This window comes from Microcaecilia unicolor, chromosome 8 (assembly GCF_901765095.1).
Source record: "Microcaecilia unicolor chromosome 8, aMicUni1.1, whole genome shotgun sequence".
NCBI classification, from domain to species: Eukaryota; Metazoa; Chordata; class Amphibia; order Gymnophiona; family Siphonopidae; genus Microcaecilia; species Microcaecilia unicolor.
Genome location: NC_044038.1, coordinates 166404468 through 166423430, shown reverse-complemented (window position 1 = coordinate 166423430; position 18963 = coordinate 166404468). Strand labels below are relative to the sequence as shown.

Here is an 18963-nt window from a genome sequence, read left to right as displayed (position 1 = left end):
GCCCTGTTTACTAAGGTGCGCTAGTGTTTTTAGTGCACGCTAAAATTTAGCGCACTAAAAACACTAGTGTGCCTACAGCGCAGCTTAGTAAACAATTAACTTTACTCATCAGTCATACACAGGCAATCTTACAGACTGTTCACCCCAACATCGTACACCTATTCATACCCATTTCGACCAATCAGGATGACTTGTATGCTCTGTAATAATTGTGGTGCTTTAGTTTCAAGGCCAATCATCTGGAGACTTAAGTCTTGTCCTATCTGTCTTCAGCTATCTAGTTTAAAACAGGAGCTCAGTAAAGTAAAGCAGGAATTGAATGCACTTAAAGCAACTTCTAAGGCTGCACATAATCATACCATCTTCTCACCACTGCCTCAAAGAATAAAACTACCTAAGAATAGATGGTTCACAGTAGGCTCAGGCAGACTTCGTTATGTGACACAAAAGCATCCGCCCTCACAAATGTTGCCCCTACAGAATTCTTTTGCTCCATTACAGCACGGTGATGATCCTGAAAATAGAACTGAGGCAGAAGAGAAAGCAATGAAGTTGGAACAAAAGGATATGAAGGTACCCAAAGAGAAAAGACAACCCCAAATCACAAATGTTGAAGCACACACCAGGAAATGTACATGAAAAGCGATGGCCACAAATGCTCGCAGTCTAAGCAATAAAGTTCATGACCTTCAAGCCCTGATGTTGGAGGCAGACTTAGACATTGTTGCAATCACGGAGACGTAGCTTAATGGTTCCCATGAATGGGATGCAAACATACCAGGCTATAATCTATTTAGGAAGGATAGAGAGGGTTGTAAAGGTGGATGAGTAGCTCTATATGTGAGAAATGATATCACAGCGACCGAAATGACAGGGACCTGGGGAAAGGAAGAAGCGATATGGATCACCTTAAAAAGAGATGATAGAACCTCTGTCCATGTGGGTGTTGTCTACAGACCTCCGACACAATTGGAGGAATTAGATAAAGACCTGATCGCAGATATTCAAAAGTTGGGACACAAGAGAGAGGTGCTGTTGCTGGGATATTTCAATCTGCCAGATGTAGATTGGAAGGTTCTGTCTGCAGAATCGGAAAGAAGTAGAGAGATCGTGGATGCTTTCCAAAGTGTTTTGCTCAGACAAATGGTGACAGAACCCACGAGGGAGGGAGCGACGCTGGATTTGGTGCTCACAAATGGGGATAGCGTGTCAAATATCCGAGTGGGTGCCCACCTGGGCAGCAGTGACCATCAAACGGTTTGGTTTGCTATAACAGCTAAAGTGGAGAGCTGCCACTCAAAACTCAAAGTCCTGGATTTCAAGCATGCTGACTTTAGTAAAATGGGGGAATACCTGAGGAAGGAGATGATGGGCTGGGAGGAAGTACAAGAAGTGGAAGGACAGTGGTCCAGGCTGAAAGAAGCTATAAATAGGGCCACGAACCTTTATGTAAGGAAAGTAAATAAAAGCAAGAGAAAAAGAAAACCGATATGGTTCTCCAAGCAAGTGGCTGAGAAAATAAAGGCTAAAGAGTTGGCGTTCCAGAAATACAGAAAAACTCAAGAAAAGGAACACAGGGAGGAATACCGGATGAAACTGAAAGAAGCCAAGAGACAGATACATCTGGCGAAAGCGCAAGCGGAAGAACAAATGGCTAGAAATGTAAAAAGGGGTGACAAAAATTTCTTCAGGTATATTAGTGAAAGGAGAATGACTAAAAAGGGAATTGTGAGACTAAAAGATACTGTGAACCGCTATGAGGATAATGATGAAGAAAAAGCAAATTTGCTAAATAGATACTTTTGTTCTGTTTTCACAGAAGAAAATCCTGGAGATGGACTGGAAAAAGTATAAATGAGAATGAAATGGATAGAGCACTGTTCACAGAAGAGAGTGTGTATGAAGAACTTCAAAAGCTAAAGGTGGACAAAGCCATGGGACCGGACGGGATCCACCCCAGGATATTGAGGGAGCTCAGAGAGGTTCTGGCAGGTCCTCTTAAAGATTTTTTTAATATATCTTTGCAGACGGGAGAGGTTCAGAGGGATTGGAGAACGGCAGATGTGGTCCCTCTTCACAAAAGTGGTGATAGGGAAGAAGCTGGAAACTACAGGCTGGTAAGCCTCACTTCGGTTATTGGAAAAGTAATGGAAGTGATGCTGAAGGAAAGGATAGTGAATTTCTTGGAAGCCAATAAGTTGCAAGATCCGAGACAACATGGTTTTACCAAAGGGAAATCGTGCCAAACGAATCTCATTGAGTTCTTTGATTGGGTGACAGGAGAATTGAATCAGGGACGAGCTATAGACATAATCTACTTAGATTTCAGCAAAGCTTTTGACACGGTTCCCCACAGGAGGCTCTTAAATAAAATGGATGGGCTGAAGATAGGACCCGAAGTGGTGAACTGGATTAGGAACTGGTTGACGGACAGACGCCAGAGGGTGGTGGTTAATGGAATTCGCTCGGAGGGAAAGGTGAGTAGTGGAGTGCCTCAAGGATCGGTGCTGGGGCCGATTCTGTTCAATATATTTGTGAGTGACATTGCCGAAGGGTTAGAAGGTAAAGTTTGCCTATTTGCGGATGATACTAAGATCTGTAACAGATTGGACACCTGGGAGGGAGTGGAAAACATGAAAAAGGATCTGAGGAAGCTAGAAGAATGGTCTAAGGTTTGGCAATTAAAATTCAATGCGAAGAAATGCAAAGTGATGCACTTAAGGAATAGAAATCCACGGGAGACGTATGTGTTAGGCAGTGAGAGTCTGATAGATACGGATGGGGAGAGGGATCTTGGGGTGATAGTATCTGAGGAATTGAAGGTGACGAAACAGTGTGACACGGCGGTGGCCGTAGCTAGAAGGTTGTTAGGCTGTATAGAGAGAGATTTGACCAGCAGAAGAAAGGGGGTGTTGATGCCCCTGTATAAGTCGTTGGTGAGGCCCCACCTGGAGTATTGTGTTCAGTTTTGGAGGCCGTATCTTGCTAAGGATGTAAAAAGAATTGAAGCGGTGCAAAGAAAAGCTACGAGAATGGTATGGGATTTGCGTTACAAGACGTATGAGGAGAGACTTGCTGACCTAAACATATATACTCTGGAGGAAAGGAGAAACAGGAGTGATATGATACAGACGTTCAAATATTTGAAAGGTATTAATCCGCAAACGAACCTTTTCCGGAGATAAGAACGCGGTAGAACGAGAGGACATGAAATGAGATTGAAGGGGGGCAGACTCAAGAAAAATGTCAGGAAGTATTTTTTCACGGAGTAGTGGATGCTTGGAATGCCCTCCCACGGAAGGTGGTGGAAAAGAAAACGGTAACGGAATTCAAACATGTGTGGGATAAACATAAAGGAATCCTGTTCAGAAGGAATGGATCCTCAGGAGCTTAGCCAAGATTGGGTGGCAGAGCCGGTGGTAGGAGGCGGGGCTAGTGGTTGGGAGGCGGGGATAGTGCTGGGCAGACTTATACGGTCTGTGCCAGAGCCGGTGGTGGGAGGCGGGACTGGTGGTTGGGAGGCGGGGATAGTGCTGGGCAGACTTATACGGTTTGTGCCAGAGCCGGTGGTGGGAGGCGGGGCTGGTGGTTGAGAGGTGGGGATAGTGCTGGGCAGACTTATACGGTCTGTGCCCTGAAGAGGACAGGTACAAATCAAGGTAGGGTATACACAAAAAGTAGCACATATGAGTTTATCTTGTTGGGCAGACTGGATGGACCGTGCAGGTCTTTTTCTGCCGTCATCTACTATGTTACTATGTTACAGTTTATAAATAACAAGCCATAGAAACCTTAGATATAACTTACTCCTGATACAGGCTATAACAAGGCCATATTAGGTCTTTTCTTTGATTACATTTTAAGAACTGATTGCATGTTTCTATATTGATAACTTTTTAATACATTTGATGATTTTTAGTAATTTGTTTATTTTGTTTCTATGACTCTGCTGAATATTGTGATGATATTCATCCTATGGACACTAGGCCAGCTCAGGGGAACATTTGTCTCTGGCTATAGAGATCTACTCAGGGGCATCACCATCTACTTCCCTTTAAGAGCCAGATGCACTAAAGTCGTCGGTAATTCCCGTTCCCTACCGATTCCATAGCGAATCGGTAGGGAACAGGAATGCATCAACAATAGGGAATGCAAATGAGCTACTCGTTGTAGCTCACTTGCATTCGCTATTTTCCTCGGTTGCCAGTCAGAGAATCGGGACGTCCCTTTCGATTATGCACGTCTTCCTGGTCTCTTCAGCCAATCAAAGCGGGTTTAGCTGGCTGTTGTCAGCGAAACACGCTCTGATTGGCTGAAGAGACCAGGAAGAGATGCATAATCGAAAGGGACGTCCTGATTCTCTGGCAACCAGGAAAATAGAAAAATTTTGCTGTGGAGGGGTAAGTGGCGCGGTGAAGACAAAATAGAAGGGGGAAAAAAACACGAGCACCTGCAGAGCGAAAAACGGCGAAAAAAAAGATGTCTCTCACAAGCGCAGGGAGAGTACGTCCATAAAGGACGCCCCTAACATGCGCTCCCTGCTTTTTTTTTCTTTTTTACCTTTTTTGGGGGGCCCTTTTCCTTTCCGATTCCCTCACAGGAGCCCTAACGAGAGGTGCAGACCTCCCGTTAGGGTTCCTACGGTAAGGGAATCGGAAAAACGGTAGTGCATCTCATTATAATGGGCTGCAACGGTAGTGCAGCTCATTATAATAGCTTTTGAATAAATTGCATTCCGTTTTCGTTGCCTGCTACCGTGGCAGGGAAAATGCCCTTAGTGCATGCCCCCGGTAAACTACTTGCGTTTTAAACTGGCTGGAACCAGTTTAAAACGCAAGTTGTGGGCTCGTTAGGTTTAGTGCATCTGGCCCTAAGTTTTGCAAAATAAAGAACCACACAGAGCCTTGTGAAACATATTTATTACTTCTACTGAAAGTAGAGCTGCAAGTCTACAAAGCACTTAATGTCAGAACTCATTCTGTGCAAATCATTACGCAAAAAAAGGACAGGATGGGAAGGAGAGATAAACTAAAAAAAAAAAAGGGGGGGGGGGCTGATAATTATCTTAGTAAATAAAAACCTAAATCCTTTAAAATGTTTAATATAATTAGATGTTTTCTATTGTAAGTTAAGATTCTGCTAATTCATTAGAGGCTCAGGGGTGACCAACACCTTTTGAAGTGCAGCTGGAGGCGTTTCCTTGCCTTGCCTTGTCACCTATTGGCTACAGCACTAGCTTAGCTCATTGGGTCATTGGATAACAAAGGAACAGTATTGCTGTTATTTCAAGCTCAACAATATAAATATCAGAGATGTTTCTTGTCCTGTAACCTCACTCCTCTAGTTTATGCCCAGTTCCCTAGCAAGGAGTTATTGACTCACTATCAGCATTCTAGAAAGCAATATCTGGACAGGAATTTGCAGCCATGAGAACCACAAATCTTTTCAGCTTAACCACTCTGGGGATTTGTTGTACCATCTTTACTACCTCTGCATGGTATGATGGCAAACAATTTAAAAAAAAAACTGAAAAAGTCTCATTTAATTTATTTTTCTTAATTATGAGTTCTATTTTCTTTCCTTTAATTTTAGGTCTGTGAATAACTTCTTGATGACTGGACCAAAGGTAAGCTTCATATTTTGAGTAAGATTTGCATTATACATCTTTAAAAACCCTATGCATGCATTCACGAGAGGAAAACTGACCCACAGGGTTAAATAACTCCAGGTAGTATTTCTTTAAACACTATAAAGAACTAATTTTTGCATAATTTTCTTTCTTTTTACATTGAAGGCATATCTAACATACTCTACCAGTGTGGCAGTAGGTGCCCAGAATGGCATTGAGGAATGTAAATTTCAGTTTGCCTGGGAGCGCTGGAACTGCCCAGAAAGTGCCCTTCAACTTTCTACTCATAATCGGCTTAGAAGTGGTAAGTGGGAATGCTACCTGGCTTCTTTTATTCTTCCAGCATTTACTACTACTACTACTTAACATTTCTATAGCGCTACGTATGCAGCAATGTACACTTGAACATGAAAAGACAGTCCCTGCTCAACAGAGCTTACAATCTAATTCTGAAGAGAAACCAGAGACTATAGTATGTAATATGTAGAATGCAATATGTGTGTGTGTGTTTAGTTAATGCATGCCTGGTCTTCTATCTCCGCACTGGTTTTCATTGAGGTTGAAATGATTTCTATAATACTTTAGCTTAAGGGACCAACTAGGATATAATTGACAAGATTGTTTGTTGATCTTGATATACTGCCTTATCGGACAGGCCACCAAGGCAGATTACGAAAAAAAATCTCTTCCAAAATCCATATTCAAAAAGGCAACACTAATAAAAAACTTGGGATATTTAAGCCCATACTTCCAAATTATGCCCAAGACAGCTTTTGGCATTTTTAGTGTTCAGGTATAATAAGGTGGCAACACCATGACACAGATCTGTACACAGTATTTCTCAGACCATGCAATAAAATGTGCCTGTCCTGGATTAATGGAAGTTGTGCTATGGTGCGGCATGGTTTTCATACATACTGGTGGTTTTCTGTAGTGAAGATTCCAGGCAAGTGTCAGTGAAAAAAGAACTAGAAAAAGTGAACTCTGACTGCATTTTCCTTTTGCAACAATAATGTTATAAAACTGATGTTGTACCTTGTCTAGGGATGAGACTGAGTTTTTCTCTGCTTTTATTCAGCATGATCCTTCATAAGCTATCCATGAGAGAAATGAAGAAAACCTCTATTACCTGCCCACTCCTGTCTCTGTTTCTGTTGCTCCTTTCATTCCAACATAGCCCAAGATTTTAACATTCTATGTAGAACATGAATCTAGAATTGGTTATCTGTTAAATAATTGTCACCTTCCTTCACAATTTTATTTATTATTTCATCTTTCTTATCAACCAGGGTACTATAGGACAAGTTGCATAAATTCTCTACTTCAAAGAGCTTACACTCTAAATAGGTACAGTTTGGTATTTCCATGTGCCTGAAAATCCATCACTTTTTAAATTTTTTTAAGTTTCAAAAGGGGATTCTTTTTCCTCATTCTTTTCATTTCAGCTACCCGGGAAACATCTTTCGTGCACGCTGTCAGCTCTGCAGGAGTGATGCATACTCTTACCAGAAACTGCAGCATGGGGGATTTTGATAACTGTGGATGTGATGATTCCCGAAATGGCCGAGTTGGTAAGATTTGGGGATTTTTAAAAATTCTGTGTATGCAGATATTCTCTTCGTTAGGGTTTCAAAGTTCTACATTTGTCTTAGTTGTCAGAACTAAAACTACAATATTTTTTTTTAAATGCAGGATGTTCTGAGAAAGAAACTATTCATAAATCATTCACATGCTGGGCACCATGGGGTTTTGATGTCAATTGATGTTCCCTGGAGTTTATTTATGCATTTTTATAGCCTGGCTTTTAACAGATGTGTTCAAAGTGGGTAATGAGCCAATACCACAAAGAAAATACAACAGACAGAATATAGCAAATTATATACACTAAAATATACATATCAACTACATAAGGTTATGGAAACGAAACTCATTTTAAATTTGAGAATGTCAATAGAAAATTAAAGATGACCTTCTGTAGCACTAATTTTAGAGAGAATGCCGTGTGAAATAAAATAACTTTATTCATAGGTGTCAGATCTGTGGGTGCAGTGAGTGCTTGAACACCCCCCAAAACAGAGCAAGCACATTTGCTATACCCAGGAAGGGGTAATTTATGCAACATTTAGCATATTGGACACTATGGGCCCCTTTTACTAAGGCCACGTAGGTGCCTACGCACGTCCAACGCGCGCCAAAATGGACTTACCACCTGACTACCGCGTGGCTCTTGTGGTAATTTCATTTTTGGCATGCAGATGCGCGCCAAGCGGCATCTGATGAGCGTAGGTCCTTACTGCCCAAATTCTTTACCACTAGGTCTATGGCTGGCGGTAAGGTCTGAGACCCAAAATGGAAGGGCGGCAATTTTGATTTTGCCACACGTCCATTTTCGGGGGGGGGGGGGGGGGAGGCCTTTTTACAGGTGTGCTGACAAATGATTCTGCGTGCACCCAAAATCTGCGCCTAAGCTACCACAGGCCATTTTTAAGCGCACCTTTGTAAAAGGACCCCTATATGTTTATTGATTGGTGTCTTGGATTATTTTGGAGCTGCTGAACAGTGTTACTTATAAGAGATCCCCAACAAGTTGAGCTCTTCTGATTTATCTATATAATAATTGGTCATGCTGCTTCCCTGGATGGCTGGCTGGCTGGGTTCGTAACAGCATGCAAATGAGCTGACTTCAGCTCGCCTCTAGTGTTCCCTTCCCTCTCAGTGTCCTGCCCTCTCAGAAAAATGAAATGAAGTCAGAGGAGGGCGGGACACTGAGAGGGAAGGCAAGGGAAGGCTGGAGGCGACTTGAGCCGAGCCTGCTGCCACTGCGAGCTGAGGTAACATGACCTGCAAGCTGAGGTAACATGACCTGCTTAAAGGCAGGGCGGCAGGAAGGAGAAGAGGGCAGGGGAGAGGAGGGGACAATCGCTGGGCATGGATGGGAGGGGAGGGGAGAGTCACTGGCCATGGATGGGATGGGAGAGCAGGGCAGGGCAGGGCAAAGGAGAATCGCTGGACATGGATGGGATGGGAGAGGAGAATCCCTGGACATGGATGGGATGGGAGGGCGAGGAGAGGAGGGGAGAATCGCTGGACATGGATGGGGATGGGAGGGGAGACAAGAATCGCGAAACACGGGAGGGCAGGGCAGAGGAGAATCACTGGATATGGATGGGAGGGGAGGGCAGGGCAGAGGAGAATCGCTGGACATGGATTGGATGGGATGGGAGGGGAGAATTGCTGGACATGGAGGGGAGGGCAGAATCACTGGACACGGATAGGAGGGGAGGGCAGAGGAGAATCGCTGGACATGGAGGGGAGGGCAGGGAAGAGAGGAGAAATCGCTTAGACGAGAGCCTTCCTAGGGCCCATTTCATTTTTCACGAAATGGGCTTTGTTGCTTGTAGGATATAATTAAACTTTAAAAAAATGGATCAAGACCTACAAAACATGGTCTGAAAGGCAAGAGAAAACCAACACTTTCTTATTCCTCTGATTATCCAGTCCAAAATCAGTAATCCTTGAGCATAATGAGTCTTTTTAGTTAGCAAATTTATCCCCATTTCATCTGGAGATTTGTTTCCAGGTAAAACTATTAACAGACAGATATAAAATCATGATGTTAAATTTTGGTATACTTTTATTGTCTGGGGGTGTTTATTGTGAACTGTCATCAAAAAATATTGAAACATAAAATCATGATGTTGGTTAATTGTCTCTGGTTTGTTTTCTTCTACTGTGCTTTAGGTGGCCGAGGATGGGTCTGGGGAGGCTGCAGTGATAATGTGGAGTTTGGAGAAAGAATTTCCAAGCTGTTTGTGGATGCTTTGGAGACTGGACATGATGCCAGGGCTTTAATGAATTTACATAACAATGAAGCAGGGAGGCTTGTAAGTAAAAGCAGGACTGTATGGCTAAACTTTTGATTTTTAACTTTCCTGGGCCCTAAGAACTCTCAAAGGGGATACATAAACATGTCCAAGTGAGGCTGAAAGAGGTAAAATGGACAGTCACTCTGGATGCCTGGCAGATACATCTACACAAGTACAAAACAGAAATACATTCCAGGCAATATATGCATCCGCTGCTGGCATGTTTGGCCTGCAGGTCACCAGCCTGCCCTAGATAGTCAGAATAGAGAAAAGGTGGGAAGAAACTCAGATATAAGGGGGTAACAGTTACATTAAGAAGAATGAAGGATACAGAGAAGCAGTGGCATACCGAGGGCAGGGCAGTGGGGGCAGTTCGCCCCAGGTGAATGCTGCAGGAGGGGTGCAGGGAGCAGCCACGCAGCTGTTGGCTCCTCCGGTTCCCTGCTCCCTCTGCTGTTACTTCCCGTTCCGAGGCAGAGGGAGCAGGGAACCGGCGTAGCTGACAGCTGCATGGCTGCTCCCACCACCCCAGCAGGTAAGAAGAATGCACCCGGGGCGGTGGTGGTGGTGGTGATGCGCCAGGGGGGATGAGGCACCCGGGGGGGGGGGGGGAGTGTCGTGCTGCACCCGGGGGGGGGGGGGGGGGGGAGATAGACAATGCTGCACCTGGGGGGAGGGAGGGTGCGCAGCGGCGAACCACTCCAGGTGGCAGTCAACCAAGTAACGCCACTGCAAAGAAGAGAGAATACATACAGTATAACCAAGAAAGTCAAACACAAAAGACATGATTGGTATTAGTCAAGATAGAAACAGCTCATCAGTTTTCATTACAGGCAATAGAGGACCACAGTCAAAGCACAGAATAGAAGCACTACCATTAAGGTCTGGCCGCGTAGGCGCCTACCTGTGCCCAACGTGCGCCAATTTGGAACTACTGCCCGGCTACCATGTGGCCTGGGTGGTAATTTCATTTTTTACATGCGTCCACTACTCACGCCGGAAAATATATTTTATTTTCTGGCACGTGGCGCTAACCAGGCGGTAATTGACATTGTACATGTGCTCAGTTAACGCATGAGACCTAACCACTAAGTCAATGGATGGCAGTAAGGTCTCAGGACCAAAAAGGACGCATGGCAATTTTTATTTTGCCGCACGTCCATTTTTGGCCAAAAAACAGTTCTTTTTTGCAGGCGCGCTGAAAAATGGACCTGCGGGTGGCCAATACACACAACAGCGCAGGCCATTTTTCGGCGCACCTTAGTAAAACAACCCCTTAGTAGGTTATAAGACATGCCAAACTTACCAGAGCTGATGAAAATGCAAACCTGCATCCACATTCATTTAAATATTCCAAAATGTAAGACAATTTAAACATATTTTTGGACCATTGGATATGTCAAAGGATCAGTATGTGCATTTACTGTTCCTCCTCCACTAGAGTTGGCAGGACTTGGCCCTAGGGTGTGCAAGACCAAAAAGGTTTTTGCTAGTTTTTCCTTTAAGTTTTTGTGATTTTCTATGGTTTTCTGCTTTGTGTGTATCAGGGGCGTATCTGACCTTCAGCGGTAGGGGGGGGGGCCAGAGCTGAGGTGAGGGAGCACATTTTAGCCCCCCCCCCCCAGTGACACCGCAAGCATCATCGCCCACCCCCCCCGCTACCGTCGCCACTCCCCCCGCTGCCATCATCATCGCCCACGCCGCCGTCGCCGCCATCATCATCGCCGACACCCCCCCACCACCGCCGCCCCTCTCGACCGCCGCCCCTCTCGACCCCCCCGCCGTGCAGGACGTCAGACTCAGAAACCTGAAAGGAAGGAAGAAGACTTCAGCTGGCGGGGGATGGGGTCCCCACCAGCCCAGGTAGGCGACGGCGAGCGAGCGGGCGGGGGGGGGTCGACGGTAGGGGGGTCCAGGGCCAAATCTACGGGGGCCTTGGCCCCCATGGCCCCATAGCAGTGACGTCCCTGGTGTGTATGCTTTGTCACACATGTGTGTTTTTTGCACACATTATGGGCTAGATCCTACTATATATCACACCTAAAAAATCGGCACTGAAAAAAAATATGCCTAGGTGTATTCTATAAAATAAAGTTAGGCAAACTTTAGAGAATATGCCTAAATTTCCAGATGGTTATAGAATATGTTGAGCGCCTGTCTGTGCTACTAATTTTAATCATGGGCAGTTACGCCAAATAAAACTTGGTGTAAATACCAATGCCTAAATTAGGCGTGGACCGGGTGTATTTTATAACAACTCGCATAGATTTTAGGAATGCCCACCACCCACCCATTCAATGTCCATGGCCACGCCCCCTTTTCAACTATGAAACTTAGAATTTATGTGTATCATGTTATAGAATATGCCTGGAGGGGCATAATCGAACGGCGCCGGCCATCTAGATGGCCAGCCATCTAGATAGCTGGCGCCGCAAAAAGCGGTCCCGAACCATATTATCGAAAAAGATGGCCAGCCATCTTTCGTTTCAATAATACGGTTGGGGCCCGCCAAATGTCAAAGATGGCCGGGTTTGAGATGGCCGGCATCAGTTTTCGCCCATAATGGAAACTAATGCCGGCGATCTCAAACCCGACCAAATCCAAGGCATTTGGTCGTGGGAGGAGCCAGCATTTGTAGTGCACTGGTCCCCCTGACATACCAGGACACCAACCAAGCACCCTAGGGGGCACTTCTAAAAATTAAAAAAAAATTAAAATAGCTCCCAGGTGCACAGCTCCCTTACCTTGGGTGCTGAGCCCCCCAAAACCCACTCCCTACAACTCTACACCATTACCATAGCCCTTATGGGTGAAGGGGGGCACAGATGTGGGTACAGTGGGTTTGGGGGGGGGGGTTGGAGTGCTCCCATTTACCACCACAAGTGTAACAGGTAGGGGGGAGTGGGCCTGGGTCCACCTGCCTGAAGTGCACTGCACCCACTAAAAATGCTCCAGGGACTTGCATACTGCTGTCAAGGAGCTGGGTATGACAATTCAGGCTGGCATAAAGGCTGGCAAAAAAGTGGTTTTTTTTGGGTGGGAGGGGGTTGGTGACCACTGGGGGGAGTAAGGGGAGGTGATCCCTGATTCCCTCCGGTGGTCATCTGGTCAATTGGGGCACTTTTTTGAGACTTGGTCCTGAAAATAAATGGACCAAGTGAAACCGGTGAAATGCTCGTCAGAGCCGGCCATCTTTTTTCCATTATCAGGCGAAGCCGGCCATCTCGAAACCATGCCCCGTCCCGCATTCGCTACCCTGCCGAAATGCCCCCTTGAAGTTTGGCCGGCTCCGCGACGGAACGCAGTTGGTGCCGGCCAAAATCGGCTTTTGATTATACCGATTTGGCCAGGTTCAGGAGATTGCCGGCTATATCCCGATTGGTGTCAGAAGATGGCCGGCGATCTCTTTCGAAAATAAGCTGGTTAGACAGTTGCGTGTGTAAATTCTAATTAACGCCAATTAGTGTCAATAATTGCTTGTTAATCGGCAATTATCAACGCTGATTTATTTATTTATGACATTTATATCCCACATTAGCCTGAAATAGATTCAAGTTCAATGTGGCTTACAAACAAACAATAAGTGAATAAAACATAATAATGTACAGAATATAACACACATTACAATAACTTCAAGAAGCAAATGAATACATGTGCAGTTAGTAACCAGGGATTTAGACTATCTCAAGAACAAACAAATAAGTAAGGGTGGATAGGTGACAGCATAATTAAGCAGGACTAGATGGGAAACGAGATTAAGAAAAGGGTGTGGGTAAAGTTCAAATAGAGTTCTTTGTATTCAGAAAGGCCAAACTGAAAGCACTATACCAGCCAGTATGTATGGTGGGTATAAGGTGGAAGGATGGTTGCAAAAGTGGGATATATGAAGAAAGTTCCCTTTCTAGTATGTAATGACTGCTGCGGAGAAGGTGATGAAGTGGTAGAGGTGATGTGTGTGCCAACTAAGGCTCCGGTGCCCAGTATCTCTTAGTTGTTATGGAATGTATGTAAGAGGGATGGGAGACTGCAAGGTTATGACACCTATACAGGGATTGAGGATAGGGTTACCAACTGGCTCCAGATTTATCTAATTGGGTTGATTCAGTCCTTGGTTCACCCATTGCCTGCAGGGACATGAAGGGTTGCTTTTCATAGGAAATGTAATTGGAGAATCAGAACTACGAGTCCCTGCATGCACTGGGGTGAACCCAAGATTGGATCAACCCTGTAGGACAATTCTGGAGCCTGTCTGCAAACTGAGTGTAAGGGAAAGGCGTATGGCTAGTATCCTGTGAATGATGTTGCATCGTGGAGAGGACAGTGGTAAGACAAGGATGTAGAGTATTGTACAGATGGAAAAAAGGTTCCTTTTGCTTTTGGACACAGGCTAAACTTGCATGCCAGTGGTTTCTCATGATTGATGGTTTGCTAAAATGTTTTTTTTTTTAACCCTACTCTTTGGCATATGTGTGTTAGGATTTTTCCCATTGATTCCTAGGGAGCGGAGGCAGGTTCCAAAATGCTTCATTATTTTCTTTTAATACCTCAAATTCCCCTATTTGGCCTCCTGTGTAGCTTCTCCTCCAACTTTTTGAATAGCAAATATTTGTATTCATCACCTTCCCAAATATTTATCTACCTCAGTCTTCTTTCTGGTGTCAAAATGGGTAAATTGACCATTACAAATTTTATTATAATCACAGAACAGGAAAAGAAAACCTTTATAATAAGATTTTTTGGTATTGGAATAAGGTTTAGATCCAAGGATCAACATATCACAGACCTGGTAGGGAGCCATGAGGTTCCTTTTGTAGACTGAAGGAGCGTATTTGACTAGTGCTTATTCTATGTTCTTTACTTCAATGGAATGTTAACATGTTCAAATTTACTCAACATATTTCTGCCATTTGGTCATTGGAACTATCTTGTTGGCTTTCGTAACTGTGCCCAAGTGAGGAAACTCTTATTGGCTGACTTGTAGCTTGAAGTGGTCTCTGAATCAATGTTCTCTACTCATTTCAGAACTTCAAAGTTGCTATACCCGAGAGACAGAGCATTGGAATGTAAAAAGTGTTTCTTGAAGTCCACTTTTTAAAAATTGCCCAGAAAAGTTAACTATCTGGGACCCGGGAAAATGCCAGGCAGTATCTGCCATCTTTGTAGGTGCTTCTGAAGCAGTTGGTGTCATGGCCAAAGCTAGGAGATTAGTAAAATGGGGAAGGAGAAGCCTTGAAGGTTTTCTCAACAGATTGTCATAGCTCAAGTAATTCTTTAAATCTGTGGTTCCCATCCTGGGGAAACCCCCCAGTCAGGTTTTCAGACTATCCATAATAAATATTAATGTAAGAAATTTGCATGCAATGGAAACAGTGCATGCAAATTTGTCTCATGAATATTCACTGTCAATATCCTGAAAAACTAGGCCAGATTTAGGAACTCCTGTTTTATATAGAACCTGAGACTGAAAGAGACTTTGCTGTTACTCTCTGGCCTGATTGTCTTCTCTTTTTTATCTTTTGCAGGCTGTAAAAGCCACCATGAAAAGGACTTGCAAATGTCACGGTGTATCAGGCAGCTGCAGTATCCAAACCTGCTGGCTCCAACTGGCTGAGTTTCGAGAGATTGGAAATTATCTGAAGATCAAACATGACCAAGCACAAAAGCTGGAGATGGATAAAAGGAGAATGAGAGCAGGGAACAGCGCAGACAATCGAGGGGCCATAGCAGAGACCTTCACTTCCGTGGCAACAACAGAGCTCATCTTCTTGGAAGACTCTCCGGATTACTGCATCAAAAATGTTAGCCTGGGGATCCAAGGCACTGAGGGGCGGGAGTGTCTGCAGAGTGGCAAGAACCTGTCCCAGTGGGAGAAGAGGAGTTGCAAGAGGCTGTGCACAGAGTGCGGGCTGAAAGTGGAGGAGAAAAGGATCGAGATTGTCAGCAATTGCAACTGCAGATTCCACTGGTGCTGCACGGTGAAATGTGAACAGTGCAAGCAGGTGGTGACCAAGCACTGTTGTGCCAAGCGGGAAAAGACCCCCTCTCCGAACAATACCAGGCGGAAAAACAGGCCCAGCAAAAGATAACACTGGATAAAAAAAATACAGTGAGGACTTTTCATATACACAGTGGATTCCTTTTCAAATATCATACCACTGATGTTTTCTCAAAATTCCATTATAGTCCTTCCTATGGAAGTAATTCCTTTTCTAAGGACATTTTATGGTCTGATTCAGTGGTGGCCCTCACTTACTTTAAGTGCAGCCCCATGACTCTTCCCCCCCCCCCCTGCCCACTTTCTCCAGAAATTTGTTGCAGGAACTATCTCTATAACATTTATTTTGAACTATGTGGCTAGTCTCATATGATTGATTGAGCAGTGGAGAAGCTCTGGCATCATGTTGTAAAAACTTCTTGAGAGCCATATGATGGTGAAAATAAACAAAATAACTGTTCAAAGTTAGCACCACCACCAAGCAACCACAGAAAGTATGGGGGTGGGAGGGAGAGGAGGAGGGCCAGCTTGAAGAGGATGAAGTACAAGACAGGATGATGCAGACTGAATGTTGAGAATGGTGAGGGAGTATTGAAGCTGGCTGGGGTAGTATTGGAGGAGTGTGTGTAGTTTGGAAACAGTGTGGAGCAGATGGGCTGGAGGATGAGATCAGATAATGTGTGAGGGAGAGGAGCTTAGGGAAAGAGATTTTTTGAGGGAGCAGAATGACCAGTCACTGGCTGTATCATCAGAGGGCAAATTCTCCTTTGCCCACACTAGCTGTGTCATCAGAGGGCAAATTCTCCTTTGCCCCACATGCATGTGCTGGTTGCATTGTCCAGTGATGGTCTTCGCTCTCCCACTGAAATTCTTTTGCCAAAAGCGGCCTCAACTTGAAGATTGCTGGTTTAGTCCAAAGAGTATTGTTAAAAGTGGATCCACTATCTACACACACAAAGTTCAAGAATTGTTTTGAGCCTTCCTTTCAGTGTGCTCCAGAACTTCCAGTGTAATCACATTCATTTGTAATTCACTGAAAGAGAAATCCTAGGTTGATGTGTAGCTCCCTAGATACCAGCAGAAAAAGTTAGATTGACCAATCCAGTTGTCAATTCAGCTCTTTCTGATAAGCAAACCCTTTATATGTGAGGGTGGTTGCTGGCTCAAGAAATTTCAGAAGAGGGATTAATGTATCATGTGGATAAGGGATACATTACATGACATATATAGAAAATATATAAACTGTGTGAATCTTTTGCTCATAACTGTGAATATCTCATGAGAAAAGAATGCACTTTTCGAAGTGTGATAAAGTAACTGTAGATGTAGCCACTGCTTTTTTTCCACTTCTTTTAACGTGTTTTATACATTACATGGAAACAGAATAAATGACAGATAACCACAAGGTCCACCTAGTTTGGCTACTCCCGATAAGGCATTTCATGTATGCACAAACCTATCTTTGAAGACATCTTTCCTTTATTACTACTGAGTTTGTTTTAGAACTTATTTTAATTGCTTTGTGTGTATTATTAATACATATGAGGTATTTGAATGTCTGTATTATATTCTATATTAAGTTAGAACATAAGAACTGCTATACTGGATCAGACCAAAGGTTCATCAAGCCCAGTATTCTGTTTCCATTAGTGGCCAGTCCAAGTCGCAAGTACCTAGTATGATCCAAAAACATAGATAGACTCCATCCTGATTACACCTAGGGATAGCCTGTGGTTGTTCCCAAAATGTAGATAAATTTCATGCTGATTATACTCAGGGATAAGCTGTAGTTTTTCCAACAATGTAGATAGACTCCATCCTGATTACACCCAGGATAAACTGTGGTTTTTCTCAAGTTTATCTTGCTAATAATGGTTTATGGACTTTTCCTTCAAGAACTTGTTCAGACCTTGTTGTATTGTATGGGACTTTGGCAGTTCTCTGTTCAGCCTGTACTCTGCCTATATTATTTTACAGTTCAGATTCGGCCTCCAAAATGAGAAACTCTACTCTGGATGAAAACTCACCAATGACTTGGACAGATGTATTATCACCTCCTGTTTTCTGTTGATAATACCTCTCCCTACACACTTGAACATTCTTTCATCTTTCACCACTGCCTTGTTGCACTGTTCACTTGTTTTACACCTCAGTAAATACATACACAGAAAAGTAGCAGTAAATACGAGAGACTGGGATCATAGCCAACATGCCCTTCCTTACGCGTGAAGCTCATTGAAGTCATGGCATGAATAAAAGTAACCCATTTGGAGACATTACCCAACACGAGAAGGTACCAATGAATTCAGGAGAATTAGTGTTCAAAACTCATTTGGGGCGCAAATGTTAGATTCCATCTCCTGCCTATTGGCTTGTCTTTGACATCCATCAAGAGACATGAAGAGCTGAATATGCTCTGCTTTGAACTTAAGAAATGTTGTAAAATCTAGGGAAAAAATTGTAGTATATCTCCATTGTTCTTCTGAAAGGATACAAACTGTTTTGTATGGGAAAGGACTGTATAAAAAAATATGCAAATAGCCTTGTCTGAATACAAAGTCTAATTGTTTTTATTTGTGCTGTGAAAATACGGAATGGCTGGGGTTCTATTGAGTATTAAATACTAAAGTCCCATGAAGAACATGACAGAATGCCTACATGAACACACTGCTTGAGCGAATAGGGGGCAGTTCCATAACTAGATGCCTTCCGTTAGGCATGTTGAAGCCATGTGCTGGGCACCAATTATATAATGACATCAGTGCATCTAAATGCTATTATAGAATGCATAAGTTGGCAGAAACACGTCTAACCACATAAGCCAGAAGGATGGCAGGCATAAAAGAATATATATGTTATATTGCAACACATGATATGAATTTATCTTATTGGGCAGACTGGATGGACTATGCAGGTCTTTATCTGCTGTCATCTACTATGTTACTGTGCCTATATGCATCAGGTATGCATGTAACCTACAGTATTCTGTAAGTTGTGTGCATAAATATCACTCTTATAGGGAAGGGAAAGGGAATGGGACTTGATATACCACCTTTCTGTGGTTTTTGCAACTACATTCAAAGCAGTTACATACTATATACAGGTACTTATTTTGTAGCTGGGGCAACAGAGGGTCAGTGGCATGGTGGGGGCAGTCCACCCCAGGTGCACGCTGCGGAGCAGCCACGCGGCTGTTGGCTCTGCAGGTTCCCTGTTCCCTCTGCTGTTACTTCCTGTTCTGGGGCAGAGGGAGCAGAGAACCAGTGGAGCCAACAGCCGCACGGCTTCTCACAGCACCCCAGCAGGTAAGAAGAATGCACCACGGGTGGGGGCTTAGAGGTGATGCGTGGGGGGGGGACGGGGTGGTGATGTGCCGGGGGTGTGTCATGCTGCACTCGGGGGGGGGGGGGGGTAGATGACGTTGCACCCGAGGGGGGCCCGCGGCGATCCACCCTTGCTGGCAGCCGACCAAG

The 18963-nt window shown here is 44.1% G+C and overlaps 1 protein-coding gene across 1 annotated transcript; it reads left to right on the top strand.

Annotated features, from left to right (window-relative positions):
- The first annotated feature begins 5426 nt into the window (after positions 1 to 5426).
- On the top strand, positions 5427 to 15581 carry WNT8A (Wnt family member 8A). Its single transcript, XM_030212865.1, has 6 exons — positions 5427 to 5497; positions 5593 to 5626; positions 5795 to 5933; positions 7075 to 7200; positions 9371 to 9513; positions 15018 to 15581. The coding sequence occupies exons 1-6, from the start codon at positions 5427 to 5429 to the stop codon at positions 15579 to 15581; spliced, it is 1077 nt and encodes a 358-aa protein (XP_030068725.1).
- The last annotated feature ends 3382 nt before the right edge of the window (positions 15582 to 18963 follow it).